The sequence below is a fragment of the Thermobia domestica genome, chromosome 10, assembly GCF_964235325.1.
Source record: "Thermobia domestica chromosome 10, izTheDome1.hap1.1, whole genome shotgun sequence".
Classification (NCBI taxonomy): domain Eukaryota; kingdom Metazoa; phylum Arthropoda; class Insecta; order Zygentoma; family Lepismatidae; genus Thermobia; species Thermobia domestica.
The window spans coordinates 214986868-215008077 of NC_137463.1; the positions used below are offsets into that span (position 1 = coordinate 214986868).

Here is a 21210-nt window from a genome sequence, read left to right on the forward strand (position 1 = left end):
CCTGCATAACTGTGGAAAGCAATTTTTTAAAATTTTTGTGGAAATATTTTTCCTCCTTCACTTACTTTTCATCTACCTAGTCCTTAAAGTTTTCTCTTTCAGAAACGTAAACAAGAATTCCAATTCTCTGTTTCATTACAATATTTATAAAGTAATTCAAAACAACCATCGTAAGTTCCGTATGCAGCTCACGTCTTTGGAATACATTGGGTTCAAGTGAACAAGTATGGTGAAAATACATACATGATGCTTCATCTGTCAATTAGGTGAACCTGACGCTCGTAAATGTAGTTACCTAGCATGCATTTTAGCTTCTGTATTTCTCAGTGGTCAACACCTACGATACTTTAAAAGCTACTTGATATTTTTTTTAATATTTCATACTTCCTTCTTTAGTTGGGAAAAATGGTAATCTTATCAAGAATGATGATCAAAAATGTTGTTTCTTATTCGATTCATTCATTTAGTTTTTATTATTATTGAAGTGAATTTTATTTTCCATTTTGGATACAATACACACCATATCCTATTAAATAGTTTCACTACATTTATAATATTCATATAGTTGCTCCATTTGTTTCTAAATGCATTAATTTATTGTTTCTGAACTAGTATTCATAGTTTTATGACTATGGAGCTGTGAAGACAATGAAATGCTTAGTAGTCGACTAGATTAACCCGTTTATCGCAGATTTATTCTACAGGTAGAATAATATTTGGGAACTCCCAATCGAAGGAACCTTAGCGAAATTGTTTTACTGGTTACCGTGCCATCTATCCCAAATCGAAAAAAAAGTGTTTGGAATAAATTTTACTTATTTTTTCTCAATGAATGTGATTCTAAAGTGAAAGATGGTTGTCCTCATTTCAAGTTTCAGTGTTGTCTTCCACCCCGCTTTCTAGGGATCGAGAGGGATAATTATACCGCAGGTGGATTTCCCCTTCAGAACATTTGTTTCGTTCAATGCTTATTTCTACAGATATTTCAACAGTATCAATTTGAAAACTCATCCTGTACATTGATATATTCAGTAACATACCTGTCTTGTACTTATAATATAAAAGAACAAGTAAAATACCGTAGCAAGCTTCAAGAACAAGCAAGTATAATACCTTCAAATGAAGGAACATTTTTTTCTTCATGTTCCTTTCCGTGTTACTTACGTTTCACTTAATGATTCTACATTTACTATCTGCCGTATTTGCTCTTGCCCTGTCTTCACACTCAAATCAAATTGTCCAGCAACCACCTGAAAACAGTAATAATCGTAGCAATAATTATCTTGTAACCTAGTCTTTAATAAAATATCCTTTTCACAGATATAAATATACTATTCAGATTAAGTGACAGATCGTTCCGTTTAACAATTTTAGTTTATCAATTTCCTTCGAAAATCAATTATTCCTTTAATTAACGATTTTAGCTAAATTTTGCATATTATATATATTTCTGAATTCAAGACAACACCCATATTTTAAACAAAGGACTACAAAATATACATTTACAACACATACTGAGCATATGTTCAGTACTTAATATAATACTGTATTAAAGATAAAATCATATGCAGAGATTCCTTAGCCTTCCTCCCTGAAAGAGTGGAATAAATATACGAATGTTCTATGTTAAAGTGGAATAAGGTAACATTAGCGCTTAATGGATACTCATTATTATGTTCAGTAAGGAAAAATTTACATCATATGTCGCGAAAGCAAGATGAAACCCATATTTCTGGGTACAAAATATGGAAATCACGTCTGGGATTCAGAAATATAGAGTAAACCTTTCAATTTAACGTCCCACGTTAATACCCGTTAGTTTAACAGAGACTGATGATTAAGACATGTGAATGATGGTGGAAGAATTGGTGGAATTAGAATGTAAGGGAAAACAGAAGTATCTCGAGAAAACTCACGGACACGATGTTGTCCACCAACTTGCTTGGCCGAGGATTGAATCAGGGACTCCACACACCAGAGATAAGTGTTCTACCACTGAGCCACCGTGCCCCATGGAAATGTAGAGTATTTACAATTTTTCAGTCGCTCAAAATGTACTTACAAAGTTTCATGGATTTGAATTTAAGAAAAGTCGATGAATGTTATAGCTTATTAACAAATTATTTTCTAATCATGAGAATATCGAGATGTTCTTTTTTGTATGTTTTTACCTATTTCAAAACATTGCTTTGCTCATTGTGCGTTTTAAATTCAGAATGTACTACATGCAACTCAATTCTATTAAGGTTCAATAAGTTATTATTATTATTAAAGATTAAAAACTGTTGGTGAAAATTATAATTCTGGTAGCAGTTACACTGGAGCAAATTTCGTATAACATTTTGTCGTGTGAATTCTCAGTAATTCATATTAATTAAATAAGATGAGGAGTTTTCTTCACATCTCGATAAATGCAAAAAATTCAAAAGTGAGTTATGTTTTGTAACAGCTTTTACCATTTACTTTATCCTGTGAATTGTGTTTTACCAAAGTGCGTAGAAATAGCCGATACCACACGGTTTTAGGAGAAGTCGGCATATGCTCTTGAAGAGTTACAGCAAAAGTCGATAAATGCAATACGTGCTTTTTAAATTCCAGGTGTGGTTATACAATCTCAACGTGGTTATAGAATCATGGCTCATTGTAATCAGCGGAGCAAGGAAAACGTAGTTTTCTATACCTGGCTGGGAACAGAGTCTTCAAGAGGATGCAACCGATGAAACATTATGTGATGCTCCTACTACATTGGGTCTAGGTCATAACTCCCACAGCCGAAAGCCCCACACTCAAGAAATGTCAAAACACCCACAGAATCGGTCATAACTCCTACACAAATGGACAAAACGCCCACACATAGCAACGGTCACAATCTCCACATAAATGGACAAAACTCCCACAGAAATGAACAAATCTCCCACACGCAGAAATTGTCACAACCACCATACAAATGGTCAATTCTCCTGCACTTTAAACTGATCCTGGTTGTACGTATTGTAAGTTTCACATTCTGAAAATAATAAAAAGAAGTACAAGGAAGTTTTGACCGTTCGTGCATTTGGGAGATTTGTCCATATGTGTGGGAATTAAGACCAATTTTGTGGGCGTTTTGACATTTCGTGAGTGTGGGAGTTTTGTCCATTTATGTAGCGGTTGTGACAATTTCTGCGTGTGGGAGTTGTGTCCATCTCTGTGGCAGATTTGTCCATTTATGTGTGGATTGTGACCGTTGCTGTGTGTGGAGTTATGACCGTTGGAGGTTATGATCGCTTACCTGTGTGGGAGTTATGATCGTTCGTGCATTTGGAAGATTTGTCCATTTGTGTCGGAGTTACGACCGATTCTGTGGGCGTTTTGACATTTTCTGAGTGTGGGAGTTATGACCTACTCCCACTACATTGCATCTCTTCTCAGATTCATGTAGCAGCCAGAATGAAAACAGTGTCATGATGACAACTCTCATTGCATTCTTCGAAAGAAGTTAAAAATTCCGTAATATCCTTTACTTCTTCCCAGTTCATTGACATACCTACATGCCTCCAGACCGTGTATTTTGGCGAATTGAGAAACCATACAGAAGAAAGGAAGACATCTTATCCCCTCAAGAATACTATCTAATTTTAGAAGAGCATACTTAAAGTTCTTACCAAGAACTGAAGAACAGTGCGAGAAAAGTGTTGAAAGCCAGGCTTCCATTCAAACTGAACAGCCATATACATAAAGGCAATGAATTGTGTTCATGTGTCAGTTGAGAGTACATATTTTGGGCAGTTGAAGTTTTGCGAAAAACAAAACAGTGTCATCGAATCGTGTTGTCTTCTATTGTCTCGTCAAAGCAAAATATTTTTACCAAAGAGAAGAAGAAAGATATTTCTGCTCTCTTATAGTATTTGGTTGTTCCGGATGATGCAAAGGGCTATTACAAAGATGTTCTATATTCCAGCGTTGATATTTTTTGTTTACATTCTGGCTTTCACAAATAGTGTAAAGTAAGTATAAATGAACATACTTTTAATATTATAATCTTGCTATACAGTATGTATTATTACCATGATTACTTCGAATAAAGTTAGCAACATTAAGTTCATACACAAAATTGCTATCTCATAAAGTGCTTCAACGAAATTCCAACTGACTACGAACAGTTGAAATCAAAATCATTATTCAAAAAACGAATAAGAGAGCTATTACGGCAAAAACTATGAATATGAAGTGTAACTGTATAAGGAACAGCATTTAAAAACAAAAAAGTAGCAAGTAAGTGGAAGGATAAACTCAATAGATATTGTCTCATTTTTATTTTTGTATATGTATATCTATTATGTATAAGCAATTTAATTTTGTATTTCAATATGTATAAACTTTATTCCCCCTTAAAGTGAGTCCTAGACTCTTTGGGGCCTGGAGTCTGATATAAATAAATAAATAAATAAATAAAAACAAAAAAATAAAATCTTTATAAAAGTGAAAAAGCAAACACATATACACAACAAAATAAAATATAACTGTATCGGTCTGTGTATTATATTTGTATACACTTGCATTTATCGACCTTTGGAAAAACTTAAGTACTTCCTCTTTCTTTTTTCTAGTAAAACAAACATTGCCCTTTAATACATTTTATTACGTCATCTTACTCGCAATAGTACTAAGTAATATCAGAGCAAAAATTAAACTTAAAGCATTTTGCCTACCTACTATAAAATAAAAACAAATGCGTTTTTTTGTAAAATTGAATTTTCAGCATATATCGAGTTTTCAAAACACGCTCCTCATTTATGCAAATAGACAATTTTTCTTAAGAATGAGGACGAAAATAAATGTGTCTATAAATATAAATTAATTTATTTAATTGTCCGAGTTTGATCCAGTGTAAACGCAGACTGAATCAAGGGCTGACAATTGACTAATATGGCATTTTGTTCTGTGGTATATATATATGGTTACAGTCTAATTGATTTACGGTCAAATTGACTCACGACGGAGTAGTCATAACCGAAGTTTATCGTGAGTGAACGCCTATTTGTACTATCATATGTTACAAGATTTATGGAAACAAATATTTTTAAAGTTCTATCACTTACTCTGATAGCTTTTATTATCATACGAAAACCATTCTTACCTCATCCAATACTCCCGCATCAAAGCAATGTGCAGCAGTTAGAATCCATATATCTGATAATATAGCTCCAGAGCAAACATGATATTCTCCCGTCTTTCGAATTTGAACGATGAATGGGAAGAAACCTGCATTGAGAAACTTTATCAATAAAGTTCCAGTTGTTTCATATATTCAGATACCTTATCCGATGTGATAGTGCTTAATAACTGTTACTTGAAGTCCATTTATGTTTCCTTATTACTTATCTCCGAAGATAGCTTAGTTTGTTAGAATTGCTGAAAATTGGATAGTAAATAAAATACTCTTAAAATTACCTTAGACACAAGTTTACTTTTGAAATTTATGCTGTTTATCTTACTTTTTAAAAAGAAGTAGCTTAAATTTAAAATTGAATTCACTTATTTCATCGTTGTTATATAGTAAATCAATTCTTCAACGTGACCGCTCTTGTTGTTAAGATCTTATCATAATCTAAGGATTTTTGCGTCAATTTCGCCTTAGAACTTTGACGTTATTTCTTTATATCAGTGATACTATGTAAGAGGAGGAAGACGTTAATCACTGTAACAAATGAAAACCTTCTTATACATTAGAGAGTCAACAGGTAATACAGTGTCATTATTTGTAACATGTGCCTCCAGAAACTCCAAAAAAAATTAAACATAATAAGAGGAGTATGTGATAAAGTGATACTGGACAAAGATTATTCCTCTAAATGAGTTAGGATACCTGAGAAAAGTTGGAACGAAGAAGAATACGGAGGATTACCGAATGTATAGGGATCTGACAGGAAACAGAATGTAGTTTATATACTGCTCTCCCCAGTTACCCCATGACTTACTCGCACAAGTATGAAAGGTAATTACTTCCTTATTAATAATCATATACCATAATTTCTGTACCATTTTATTTGTTCACATAAGAATATAACCTATTATAAGATTATCATTTTCGTTTCACCGTAACTTCTTCCAGTAACGAGTTTTCCTACTTTCTCTCACCATTATGGCACAAAATTCTCAGATATTCCTTTCCAACAGTCAAATCAAGTCAAATCAACGTAGTTTCACCGTTTTCACTATTCATGCACTTATCTGGTATAACCAAGCTTATATGAACTTATTGCACTGTTCGCCGTTTAGTCACAAAATCGTAATCTTCTAAAGAAAAATATGTTCAACTTTGATTATTTTCGAGATGAATCAAATCATTTAACCTGCTTATAAGCTAACGTCGAATTCTGATGCTGGATGTCTTCACTTGAACAGTCCCTCTATTCGTGCAATGGTATTTTTTTTAAATTTTTGATTCTACACACATCCTGACTTCTGGTGGAGATTGGCTCTGTCTTAAGACCTCCACTAAAGCAAATGCCGCAGATGAATTTGGCTAATAATGTTATTTCTATATTTTTGGATGAATGCATTGTATTGAGAAAACCGGCCAGATGAAAATTCGACAACACTTTGTTCGATTTTTATCATTGATTAACACCTTATCCGAAATGTTACTAACCGTAACAATTATATGACTACGAACAGTAGTAATATTTCAAACATACGTGAAATTGCTTTACAGTGCGTTCTAGTATGTAGTACTCCTTTGACACTAACGGCAGTGCAGCAGACCAGATCAGGAGATACTAGTACACTGAACAGTAGAACGTGCCATACTGGTTTGTTTCTGCAGACTGCTAGGATATTCCAAGCAATCTATAGCAGTCAATCAATGTGTGTGCTCAAGAGCAAAGGAGAAACTAACAAATTCTCTCTCATACATCCACCGAATGCGCATAGGAATAAGCAAAATCAAATATCAGAGCAATTAACAACAGGTACTTCATCCAACTATTTTCGAGGCTGGTTAGTGTGGGGGGAATGTCATATGCTAGGTTTCTTGGCGTACTGGTCTCTACACTCAACATCTCTTGATTGTAGTTCATAACTCACGTATAAAGCTGTAGGTCCGGTGCTTAGAACTTTCAGGTTGACTAGTATGTAAATATCAAATCAAATCTAAATCCACACAGGTATGTCAACATTTTGTATGTTGCATGGAAAATATTTACACGTTGTAGCACTAAGGGAGACACATGTATAAGCTCATAAATACGGAAAGAGAAAAGTTTTAAAAAATAGGAGAACAGTAGCGGATTCAAATCATCAAATTATGCAAGACTGGCAGCAGTAGCAAGGCTTATCGTGCATGACTAAGAATACACTACACAGAACACAATTGGAACTAATGTCTACGGCAGCGTTTCCCAACCAAAATTATTAATTCTATAGCAATCAAATTGCAAGACATACAGAAAAAGGTATATTTGTATTTCAAATTACTACTATGAATCTAAAATTTAAAGTTTCATACTGTGTTACTTTTCTGTAGAACATTTTTCTGTGCATTTCTAATTTTGAAAAAAAGTATTTGTTATCATTGTTATGACCATTATTGCTTCTTTATGGTTGCAGACTATTTCGTAACTTGAAATTTTAAAATATTATTCAATCCTTCCGGCAAAGTAAACATGCATACGAATTACCTATATTTGTGTTTTAAAAGTAAAAGAGATTCGTTTGTTCGTTCGTTATTTAGTGATCCTCCTTCTTAATGAAAGGTTGGATACAGTTTTCGAAAACAAAGTGTATTTTTAACAACTTGAGCCCTATATCTGATTGTAATTGTTTTCTATTTTTAAATTAAAATGAAAAATAAGCATAATGATTTACCACGGGGAAAAAACAGTGGTCTAGCTTTCTTCTCTGTGAGAAGGATGTCAGTAATCAGAAAAAAATACTACAGTATTTTATATTTTCAAATAATAATAATAATAATAATAATAATAATAATAATAATAATAATAATAATAATAATAATAATAATAATAATATAATAATAATAATAATAATAATAATAATAATAATAATAATAATAATAATACGTGAGCCGCGAGAATTCAAGTTACCCTGAAGTGTGCCGCAAGTTGAAAAAGGTTGGGAAACGCTGGTCTACGGTATAAGGTAGAGCCCATTACAGGATTATCCTTAGCTCTGGATACATTGAAAGAATACTTATTAGCACCCTGGAATGATAGTGTTCACAGTTTACATTCCCCCACCATTTCTCTTAACCAATCAGCTAGAAAATAAGTTACAAAATATTAATTTTAACCAAACGTTAATAGGAATGCTAAATAATCCATATTACTATTCAGTTCACTCGATCGCATCTCCAATAGTTTCTGTTAGTTATCAAACACAGAGGAAAACAAGATTGAATTGAACCCATTTTGAACTATCCTTTCAAAGTTTATTTCCGACCTTAAATCTCAGACCCTCGCGCCGGACAGATGAAATGTATTCTGTTTGTCAATCAATATCCTTTGTTACTCTTTCGGACCTTCATCTTGAAGCGAAAGAAATAATTGAATTTACTGTACCTACCTTGCTAATGAAGTTTTCCGTAACGACAATGTTGCTACTTACCACAAATCATTGTTGTGAGCCATCTCCGCTGCTATCTTTTAAAATCTCAATAATTTCAGAAGGAATGACGTTTTGAAAAGATAAACTACATCCGTTATCACTAATTATACCTGTAGTTTTAAGTTCTCTAAAAATAACATAAATTTTTGACGGCCATTTTGAAAACGGTGTCCTATATCGCAGATATTTTTCTTAGCCTGTTATTTAAATTTCCAAGATCTATCGAACGAGGTATCAATTTACCACGTTCCCATTTCAAATTTTCAAATTGGCCCTTGTTGCTGTATAACGGGGGCTCTGACGGCACTTCCTGTTCACATAATTTTATTAGTCCCTGACGTTGTAACGTTCGTGCCGAACTGGATTTGTCACATTTTTGTCATTTCGAATATATTTCAAGTCTAATATATATATATATATATATATATATATATATATATAATTCTCTTTACAGCTGATGTCAAAATTAGTTAGGATTCTCGAATACAAAAAGAACCCATATACACTTTGAGAAACACATAGCTTCCTGCAGGTACTAATGTACACAAGTTCCACAATGACAAACCACTTACGCATATTTTAATTTTCACGCAGTAAGTTAGTTCGCTATAATCCATGCATGTTTCGAACTTTCTATACAACAATATTTCAGTATTCTAATAGATGATGCAAGCTACTTCATTAATATACAGCTGATTTTCTGGATTTCAACCCACATATATGTGGGTTTTACACGTTGATGAAGCGAGAGACAATGGAATATGAAGAGCGCAGGATTTACTTCCTGAACCTGTCAATATTTACTGGCTAGTCATAATATTTTCCATCTAGCCGGTTCTGCAAATTACTGTTGTATCTGCGACGATTTTGAAAGAGCGGTATGTCAATATACTGTGCTTTGATTGAATTATTTCCATGCAGAATGCAGTGGCTCGGATTCGCCAGCAAATGATACCTATGTCTTCCGTATGAATTCAACTTAAGTAGATTGTGCTGAATTGCTGAGTTATTATATCAATTATTGATAAGAGAATCATTGAACAAAATTAAACTTACCTCTATTGTTATTGTTATTATTAGTAGTTGTATTTAATGCAATTACAAAGCTGTTGTTATGTTTCGTACAAACAGGAAGGGCCGCAAAATATGTGATGAAATTTAGAGGTTTATATGCTACCATATAGATTATGATTTTGTGTTGCTCTTAGATGCGCCATTTTCCCCATATTCTTCTTAACAAAAGTCTATACTGAAACAGTAATGTTTTTGTACATGTTGTTTGGTTTCTTATATATTTTTTTCCTTGTCTGTCAGTTTGAATTAAGGTAATCTGTACTACATGTCTGACAAAATGTATAATTTCATAAGGTCGTTAAGCAACAATCTTTAACCTACTGATGTACTAATTTGCATAATTAACCATTCTTGAACACTAATGAAACATTAGTTCCAAAACCAATAAAAACAGCAAACTCTGGACTGGATGTAGTATTTTTAATAATGAGTGTTTTAAATATTTTTTAAAAAATTCTAGAATCAACAACAGAAAAATGAAAATGATAGTTGATTAAGAAAATCATTGAAAATAAAAAAGTAAACATTAAAATTTTACCTCCAAAACCCGCCGTTATATGAAAAACAGACTTACACCCAAAAAAGCCGTCTTTTTCACCTCTATTATAAAGAAGTTGCTCCAAACTTTGATTGAAGCTTAAATTTATGATACCTTTTATATATATAATTTATCCTTACTATATACGTGGGTATGAGACAATTGACAGATATGATTACTGACCACTTGTAACTTGTGTTTCACCATATCTAGGAGTTTTTTGGAGTAATGGCAATTGATCTGAAAATATATACAAAAGTATTTTAAAGTAGTATGTGCATTGGAGCAGCAAAAATAATATTCAAATTAGTTTCAGCATACGAATTAATAATACATAAGGATACATAATAATGAACCAAATTATTTGTAAAAGAGATTACAATTGTTATTTAAAAATATATTTTATAAAAAAAGACATATTACATAATAACAATTAAAAACATGGTTATTATTATTATTTAATTTGTTACATACGTCTTGTGTTAATCTCGTATTATGGGAAAAGGTATTGCTAATCCTACAAGTAATAGAAGTCTTTACCCAATCTATTATTTGCAAATACATTAGGAGAAATATCAGAATGAAAGGTCATATAATATGCTTTTGGACATGCGTTTGCTCTTTTGCTGCAATTTATTCATATCGTGTCAATGAATACAAATGTAAAATTCAGTTTAGGATCTTTTATATATACGACAAAGCGGTGGGCAGTAAGAACATACCATCTTTCGTATTCAATGTAAACCATTCTACACGTTAATAGTGTTTATTATACTGAGTTTGCCCAGATACTTTTATCTTAGTGTTTCCCATAAAGATTTTTGACCTACGTTTCCTTTCACCAGTATGTTACTCTACCCTGAACCGTGATTTGTTTTAGAAGTAATGTTATTTCTTGTTGTACCTAGTATCAGTATCAGTTTACTTTAATACATCAATTTCCTAATTCCTTTTTGCCTACTTTGATAGCAAACAATCTTCTCCTCAATTCCCACATCTCCATCATCTCTAAGTTTCTGCTTTGTATTTTCAAATCTATACTGCCCTGATCCATATACATGAACGTGTATGAAATACAAGTGCTTTTTGGGGGCAATCTTAAATTGTTTTTGGATCTACGATTTGAAAATGTCGAATTGGTTTGTACAAAAACTGCATCCTGCTGTTTTCCTTCCCATCACATTTTCATTTTAGATTACATTTAAGTGCTTCATTATTACATGCCCACTAATTTCGCATTACAGATTTTTCTAACAATAGTTTGTAAGTTTTATATGTTGTTGTCAAACTATTCCACATGAATAAGCTGATAGTGAATATAAAGGAATTCAATGCATATTACAATGCTCTGATTCTGATTACCAGAAAGTAACTACATAAATATTTAGATGATTTATTAATAGCCAGAAAAAACGTATCTGTTTCTTCTTCTGAATGAATTTCTATATAGTGAATTATAGTTCTGACCATTTCATGATGAGTCTGGTCAGAACGTCTTACCTGTCGAGATCAGACTCGAAAAAGAGATGGTAAATATAAATATTCTTTGCAATCGCCTTTCTTCTTAATCACAGAAAGATTAGTAAACGTATATTGATGTTCGAGAGGATTTATGCATTGTTCTTTACATGTTACATTAAAGACGTTTAGCGAACTACATATACTTTGGTGTAGCATCATCCGTTTTTTATCATCTTTGTAACTTTGTAAAAAGAAATTTAGTACTTTGTCATGTTATTTTAACATTCTACTATGTTCTGTTGACTGCAAATTGCCAATTCCAACGGAAGCTCAAATAGTAATTTGTTGAGCATTGACGTGATGAAGTTTGCTACAATATATAGATTGCACTTTTAAAATTACTAAATCTTTTGTAAGTAGCATTGCTTTAGACTTACTACGTGATTAGAATCAAGCTAGTAGGACTATATAGGAATGTAGTAATTTATTGTATTATGCGAATTTTAATGAAATCTAATTTATACGATCTAGTGATCAATTGTGGTGCTGCGATAACTACCAGAAATAGCAGAGAAGTACGAGTAGTGAAACAACCATACAGCTTACACAACTAAGCGCCTTTTCCTTACTGAAGTGAATCAACTTTTATTCTCCATTAAAGAAGAAATTAAGAATTTTAAGAAATCAAATAAACAAAAAGAAAATGATTTAAGCAGATTGTTGAAACTTGCTCTCGAGAATCTTGATAAAAATTATAAACTATTTAAAAATAAGGGGATTGCCTGAAAATGCACCAACTTATTGATGATTTAAAATGCGAGAATATTATGCTTCTGATGGAAATTGATAATTTTAATATGGGAAGGAATGACGTAGATACGAATGGTGAAGAAAGACATCAGAATTGAATGGTATTTCAGACTTCTCTAATGAAATTATTTCAGTTATCAAAAGTGTAGGCAATGATGGCGTGATTGACCTGTCATAGATTAATGTTATCTAGTAATCAGATAAGTCATGGTATAATTGACAAATTTGTGAAAATCTTGATTAGTAAAGATAGATCAGAAAAGAAAGTAAAAACAAATCTTAACAGTATTGACTAAGGTTGTAGTATTAGGGATCCTATTTACATAAATCAGAGCCCTTCTGCAAACAGAATAATTATTTTCAACGAAGCTAACAAATTAAGAGCCAAAAACGTTGCTCTCTCGCTGGTAGACTGGTCATGAAATATTAGGATTATTGATATGATAATGATACATTGTATATTCACCAAGAACACTGAAGACTTTAGGAAATTAAAGTAGGAGACACGAGTAGTAAGTATAAATGTATGTCACATTGTACCAAAATACCAGAGGATTAAATACTAAATAAATAATTTGTACACAACTGTTCCAGCTCCCACTATGACATTGTATTGATAATAGATTTGGTTAAAGCTAGGAATTTGTAATACAGAAAGTTTAAATAATAAATATAATTATTTAGACAGAATTATACAAATAAGAGAGGGAACGGTGTTTTAATAGCAGTAAAAAATCTGTTTATTGCAAGTAGGGTCAATGATAAAGAGATAATATTGAAACTTTTTATGTTAAAACACAAATGGAAAACTGTTTGTATCTTATAGTCATTTTTTATTACTCGCCGAATTATAGAGCTGAAACTTTATATGTTATAATTAAGACTTAAGGAAATTATTAAATCTCAGAATTATAACATTAACTTTAATTTACTCTTAGCGACAGGTACAAAATAAAAACTATTGTGTTCACTAGAGTTTATGGTTACTACTACTTAACATACTATAGCCATGGCTATATTATTAACATTTATAACGCGATATTTACAATCCGATTACTTATAAGATGTATTTCTTTAGTGATGTAATTAGTACAATAATTTTTTACTTATTACAGATCTTTATTATCTCTTCATCTTGTGGCTTTGTGATTGGCAAAAACTTGTTTGGCTCTTACTTTTACTTGATTGTCAATCCGTAGATTTGGAAAAGCGAGTCACACATGAAAATTATCTCCTTTCTTTTAATGTATCTTGTCCTTTAAATAATATTGCATATTATTTCAAATCATTTCTGTCATGTTTTATTTGTTCAACTACTTAGCACATAAAAACTAGATTATACTGGGTTATTCTGTGCTGTATCAAATTGAATGAACATTTAATAAAATTGATTATTTACACTATTTTGATTTCTTTAAACTGTAATAGCCGAAAAATGTTATTTTGTTCAATGGTATTTTAAAATAATAGTAACCACAATTTTCTAAGAAAAGGAATTAATGTTACTAAAGCGAATTCATATTTTCTATAGTCTTAAATTTCTTAGTACTGAGGACTTGTCAACCAGTCACCACTTTAATATTTGATTTAAAAAAAAAAAACAGATGTCGACTCCAACCAAATCAAACTTGTAGTGAAAAATATGCATTCTTTATACTTGCTCCGGCATTATCCGTGTACACTTATTTGCATTTCTTTTCATCTTGTTGAGAATTAACAACAGAAATAAGGAATTTAACACTTCATCATTTTTGACTCGACTTCAAAAATCAACATTAGGAATTAATAGATTAAATTGTAATAATGTAATAATTGGTACAGGATGACCCATAAGTCAGTTGAACAAAATTTTATTTTCAATGTAGAGGTAAAATACAAATCAAAAGTGATACAGATAAGATATTTCAATTCCAGAAGTAAAAAACAATAAAGATAGGTCTCATTTATACAATATGTGACTCCAAAGATGCTCAAAGAAACCAATTCTGTTGGATACAAATTTGATATCTTCTCAAGCTTTAAGCACAAATTTCGTTCAAAATTGGTAGTGCGTGTACTATTTCAAATACATATGATAAACGAGGAAATCCCCCTACCTACCAAATATTTTACTCATTTGAATGAGTTTGCAAGATGGCGGTGTAGTATTTGGGAAACGACCCAGAAACAATTCAAAACCACCAATGTAAAGAAGGATATATTTCCACCACATTTGTAGTTCAAAAACACGATGTTCTATATACATTTTCTATTCATTACTTCTGAAGTAACTAACATTAATAACACCAGGTCTCCCAGAAACAAGAACTTAGCTTCACGCGAGAATATCATTATTGGTAGGATTATCTAAATAGGGGGACAATCGCTCTAGTGAAGTAGCTACACTGCTCATCAAACTAGAGTCTATGAAGTATTAGTGTAAATTGACTTCTAGGTCGCTTAACATTTCCTTTAAAATTACTTAGATAACAGAGGAAGCACTTACTGGGACCACTAGCAGCTTCGCTGATGTTTAGTTGCTCTACTTGGTTGCCTTCTACTTTCATTGTAATATTTTCTACTTTAGTACCTAGTTAAATAGTACAAATAAAATACAATTATAAAATATTTTCAATATTTCTTTTAGTGTATAACGAAAACATGTCTAAAGATGAAACACATACCAATTCATGAAACTCATTGACCTAAACAAATCTATATAGCTGATTATAAATTTGCATGAGAAAATAGATAAAGAGTTAGTAAAAACTGATAATGTACGATAACTAATAATAATACTAAGTATTAATTATTCCAATGAAATCGGTAATGGATCATATTCTTATCAAGCTTTTATAATCTTAGCAAGATGCTAGTATATAATATGTCCAAGAGATATAGCTCTACAGTATACCTAAGTGTTAAACTGAAATTATTATTCACTGAGGATGCTGTACAAAGATAAGACTTACATCAATAGATAAAGGGAATTAAATTGAGCAAAAATTATTTGCTTAAGAGTAAATTATTGAGCACAATTTATGAGAAGATCATCAATTTTTTGTGCGCTCAACAAAGTATGTCATTTGAAAGAACCAAAGCAAAAAATGGTACGTTTTATGATGTCGAAACAGATTTTTTTATTTATTTGTGGTACATGTAAAGAAAATACACTGACAATTAGATGTACTACTATGAGCAAAATAAATGACGCGTTTCTTTATTTTGAAGTTTTCTGAAAATATCTCCGTTTTCTTTATATGTTCGAAAATTCGTAAGGTGTCCCCAGCAGGAAACGTTAATAACAAACCCATTTTTAATATTTATGTTTGATATTAGCTTAAAATAAATTAGAAGCAAAAAACCTTAAATCGACCAAAATTACGAGAATTACCAACTCTGCTAAAGTGGGAAATTTTCAAGAACGGGAGGGAATTCTGCAGTTCAACACGAAGCAGCGACATCTATGTCATTGAGAGAAATGTAGATTAAATCTACAAACGACACTGTAACGAAACATTTCTAATATGTCTTATTACGTGCATTATCTGCAAACTGCAAATATATGAATCTATGCCAAGTATTAACGTATAGATAGAGCAAATAGTGTAAATTACCTATGGAAAACGACGAACTGATAGCACGATTTTACCACATAAGGTAAGTAGCCCGAAGAAGGAGAACTGAAGTAGTTGATATTCTACGTAAAAGCTACCTATTGTAGAAGATTGATGCTTGTTACTTTCAACACATAATCTTTACGTTAGAGAGTCAGATAGAGGAAAATCCTGTTCTTTCCTCCCCTATGACCACCTATCTTAAACCTCTACATACCATGTTTCGTCTTACAAAATGTCGGTGCTCCAAAGACATTCGTATAATAATAATAATAATAATAATAATAATAATAATAATAATAATAATAATAATAATAATAATAATAATAATAATAATAATAATAATAATAATAATCCTCAATATGTCAACTTTACATAATGTAGTAACCTTACACATCTTAGTTTAAAATGCTTTCTTTAGTAATAATTTGAGCAAACATGTAGGAGGCGGCACAACGTTTTATTTTGCCCCTCTCATTTCAGTACCCTCCCAACAGAAAGTAATTTCTGATAAGCAGGACAGATAAAATGAATAAGAAATATATTTATAGCATCCTCTCCCACTTTATGATTGGAATATCACGCAGCATTTTTTATTCTCCCGAAGATGGCCCTGTGCGGTTAGGGGTAGGTAACTAAAGAAATACCTAATATATAGCGCCCCTTGATTGTAATATTACGGTTCTTTATTTGTTCGAGGGAGCCCCTACACAACCAAGGGTGAGAAAAAGAATATGAAAAGTGCCTATTAATTCTAGTAGCGGATCAGACACGGACTCCTGACGGGGGGGCGGTGAAGTGAAAGATTCTTTTGATGATGTGAAGCTTTCACAAATTACCACTTAACTAAACTAAACATAATAGTGGGGTGAACCGGACACCAGTCAGATCAAATTGATGTAAAAGTTTAATTTTTGATTTCATATTAAAATTTTGATTCCAAATGAGAATTTCAATCCTAGTGGTCAATGGTCAAATCTCAGAACTCTGCAATGTAGGAAAAATAATGATCTCTATATAGTGTTCCTGTTGGTGACATCACGAGTCATGACTAAATTATAGGACAAAGTAAACGCCAGATGCTGTTGGCTCTCGTAGCCGAGTGAGGTAGCCCCTTTGTACTATACAGATCCATAGCAAAAGTAGTAGTAATAGTAGTAAAAGTAGTAGTAGTAGGAGGTGGAGGAGGAGGAGGAGGAACGGGTTAGAATGCAATTGAACATTCATTTGTTTCCGTGCGATGTTGCCAAACGTAACTCGCCTACAATGCCTTTTGGCTAAGGCTGAGTGTATTTTGAAAATAAGCTTGCTGTTCGGAGTGATGTTCCAAGATTCAGCATTGACTAGGAGTTTTCGCTATTAATATCCCTTCTAACAATATTGTAGTGGACAAAAGTTAGAGCGTGTTGAAGCTTTTTGGTCCTAATTTAGTTATTTTACTTTATTATTTAACAAATATATTGAAAATATACTTGACAGCAGGCACGTATGCAGGAATTTATTTCGGGAGCGGTCCAAAGCTGTTTGGGGGGTCTGACTTCAATATTAGGATAAATTTTAATAACATTTTAAAAAATAACCCCCAAAATTAGGTTAAATTTATAGAAAAGTTGGGATTTCAGAGGGGGTCCGGACTACCTGAACCCACCCCTAAATGCGTTCTTGTTTGTCTTTAACGTTTTCTCATTTTGAAACCCTCAGAAACTTCGAATATATAAAGGAAAACGAGTTATTTTCGATAAAGTATCACTTCAAGGAGGCGAAATTTTTATTGCACATGGTGGTACCCCACATTAACAATGGCCAGAATTCCTTTCCTTTGGTTCTCTGCCATTGCGCTTTATCGAAAGGTTAGGTTTGTAAAATATTACTCCTATAAAAGAAATGGCAAATAGCCAATCACTGAACAGAACTCCACAGAAATGCAAGCTGAACTTTCGTTTATAGCTACCCTTTGGTGATTTGCCCTCAAGGTCAATTGAGGGATAACTCAGTTCAGTCCCTGTTCGTAAGCCGTGTTCGTATTACTTCGAACAGTTTTGACATTTTTCCCAACCTCCATATGAACAGACAATCAGGGCCAATCATAGCAAACATTTAAGTAGGTATATTTGTCGTGAAATTATTACACACATTACCCAAAGACTCTTAATATATGAATCTATACATTTATTTATATACATAAAGCAAACAGTGGAAACTGCCTATGAAAAGAATAAATTAACAGCACGATCATAATGAAAAAATGCCTCGTAATATAACAGACTTTAATATAACAGACTTCTTTCGCGTAAGAAATCGACACTCAGTTGGTCAGAACAACTAGAGGAAAAATCAAATTGTGACATCGCGATATCAAATGTATTTGCTTAGGTAACGTTGTCTTAGCTAAACTTTAAATATCAGTAACTGTCGAAATTATTTCACTAACCGATCAGTTACTGAACATTTCAAACACGTCAAACCAGTGGCATAACATGAATGTTAATCTCTCCTCCGCAGCCATTAGTTATGCGTCCATACTTTCAGGGGTGGACCAAGGGCCGGGCAACACTGGCGACTGGCCGGGGCGCCAGAGTCAGAGGGACGCTAAAACGAGCCTCAAAAAGTAAATTTTATAATGTGTTTTGTACTGACTTCTTTGGTTTACATTCTTGTAAAGTAGTGGCAATTACATAATCTTTTTCCATTTCACCATGGAAGAAGAGAGTTTTATAGTACTAAGCAGACTGCATCGGCAAATGGAGAGATGGCATGTAGAATAAAGAGTGGAGGGGGAGTGAGTATTGTTTGTTTGTTTGCTTGAGTTTAGCGCTTCACGGTTATGCCTTAATGGCGAAAGGAGATGTGGATACTGATTATAGTGGAATCCGAACTTTTATCGTTCAACAATAACCCACCTGGAATTGGACCCGAAACCACAGAAGGCAGGCATGCTAGCCACTAGAACAAGCGGGGGAGGGGGTGGAGTTGGTATTGTTGATAGCAGGCCATATCCTTTGTGAAGTTTTCCTAGGTAATGAATGTCTTTTTGAAAAATGATTTTAAAATATTAAAAATACTATGACAAAACGTAAAATATAGACTACTACTAGGGGGAAGGGCGCCAAAAAGTCACTTTGCCCGGGCGAAAATTTGGCCTAGTCAGCCCCTGCCTTCTTTCTATATATTTTTTGGCCTTGCAGCTTGTGCGGCCCCACGTCACATGGTTGCTGGGGAGCTATTTACCTCTATGCTTCGAATGTAATTCAATAACTGTTTCAAAAATTTTACCATCAGCGTGGAAACAAGGATATATATTTTTTCTATTAGTCCCATAGAACTTTCACTCAGAACGCCAAATGCAATTTTTCAGAATGGGCTGTGGCTAAGTATAAGGAGGATCTGATGTTTCCTAAGTAAATTCCGTTCAGAAAGTTTGCTATTTCTTTAACATACTCGTAAATAAACATACTCGTCGTTATTAGCCCGACACCGAACCATCCTGGAAAAAATTCCTCTAGAGCAACGATCTACAAAAGTTGTAATCTGGGTGATGACACCCTCTCGCAGCTTAGCCCATTTCGCATGCATTTAATTATATAATTCTTTCCCCTTCCTTTTCAAGTCAACGTTGCCGATCCCGATGTAAATTTTTACAGTCTGGTATTAAAGATTAATATTTGTATTATTTTTTAAAATAGTGTAATTTTACGCCTTAAATTAAAACAACATTACTAATTTTCTAAGATTCGTTAGAACAACAGGTAGAAAATGTGTAGTTTGATTCTTTATTTTGTTTAGTAGTAAATTTGTGGAAGAATTGCACTGTTTATACAACTCACCTAACATTGTTAGGGTCATTACAGCTATGAGACTCAGGTGGGCAGGCCATGTAGCCAAATGGAAAAAATAGGAACGATTTCAAAATTTTAACTGGAACCCAATTGGAAAAAAGGCCATTAGGAAGACCTAGGCGTAGATGGGAAGACAACATTAAGATGGATCTTGCAGAAATAGGAATACAGGGTAGAAACTGGATCCGGTTGGATAAGGATAAAAGTCAGTGGAGATATTTTGTGAACGCGGCATTGAAACTTCGGGTTCCATAGGCCATAGAGCTAGTTAGTTAGTTAATCGTGGAGAATTACATTACGTTAATGTTTCTTTCCTGTTTTCTTACATTTTAGTTAGCTTAATCCTGTAGACTTAACCGCATAATGGTTATCGTATTGTAATGATGATATTGGCAAATTTACAAAGTTAACCATGTTTTCTTATCAGCATTAGAATTATCCAATGAACAGTACTATCTATGTCCATTCTCAACGTCAAACGGTCAATGAGTGACATGTTGCTGTCGTACAAATGATGTAATTACGTTATAGTAATACTAAGTGTAAAAGATGGAAAGAAAAACGGAAATTGGAATGTCCTTCTCTCTCCCGTAGATATTAACCTTTTGAGATAATTCACCTTAGAGTTACTAAAAAATCTAAACTTTAGATATTTTTTAAAATACATAATTGCTTTCGTCTAATAATGAGAAAACGTCTAAAAGGCCATGAAATCTCAAATGCTCCCAATTGCTCTTTTTTGTTCCAGTGTATCCTTTTTAAATGCGAACGCACCCTGTAATACTTTACTGCTCACTTTGAAAAGTACTGTTTTAGATGACTAAGAATAAAGTTGAAATAATAATGACTATGTCAAAGGGAAAAGCAATTTTAACTGCTAATAATGTAACTACAAGCCGAAACCACCCCAGTAGCACATGTCGGTGGGCCGTTGATGGGTAAATGGAAAACTACAACATCGATCTTGATCCTCCTAGAACGGTTTACAGGTCGTCCCATTACAGATGGCGCGATGCCAAACTACTAAGAATGATACAGGCTAGGTAAAACGACATTGGAAGACATTGCCCCATATCGACTGCTACATTGGCTTAAATCGTCTTATAGTTACGTTAACACTCAAATTCCGAAAGAAAGTAGTAATTTACGTTCCAATTAGGCAGAATCTGCACAAATCAATAAATATGAGTTATATTGTTTATCGACATGGGTCTGTAAGGGGACCCATTTGGGCTCTGCTGGGCAAACTTAAGTTCTACATGATCGATATGGAAATTACAAGGACCCCATG

The 21210-nt window shown here is 33.0% G+C and overlaps 1 protein-coding gene across 1 annotated transcript in view; it reads right to left on the reverse strand.

Moving 5' to 3' along the window:
* Positions 1-21210, reverse strand: part of LOC145662172 (trypsin-2-like) — an 80590-nt gene that overhangs the window by 42868 nt on the left and 16512 nt on the right. Inside the window, exons 3-6 of the mRNA XM_081727505.1 lie at positions 14973-15056; positions 10400-10456; positions 5120-5244; positions 1165-1250 (exon numbers count right to left, since the gene is read on the reverse strand). Of these exons, the coding sequence (XP_081583631.1) occupies positions 1165-1250; positions 5120-5244; positions 10400-10456; positions 14973-15056 (352 nt within the window). The remainder of the gene's footprint in view (positions 1-1164; positions 1251-5119; positions 5245-10399; positions 10457-14972; positions 15057-21210) is intronic.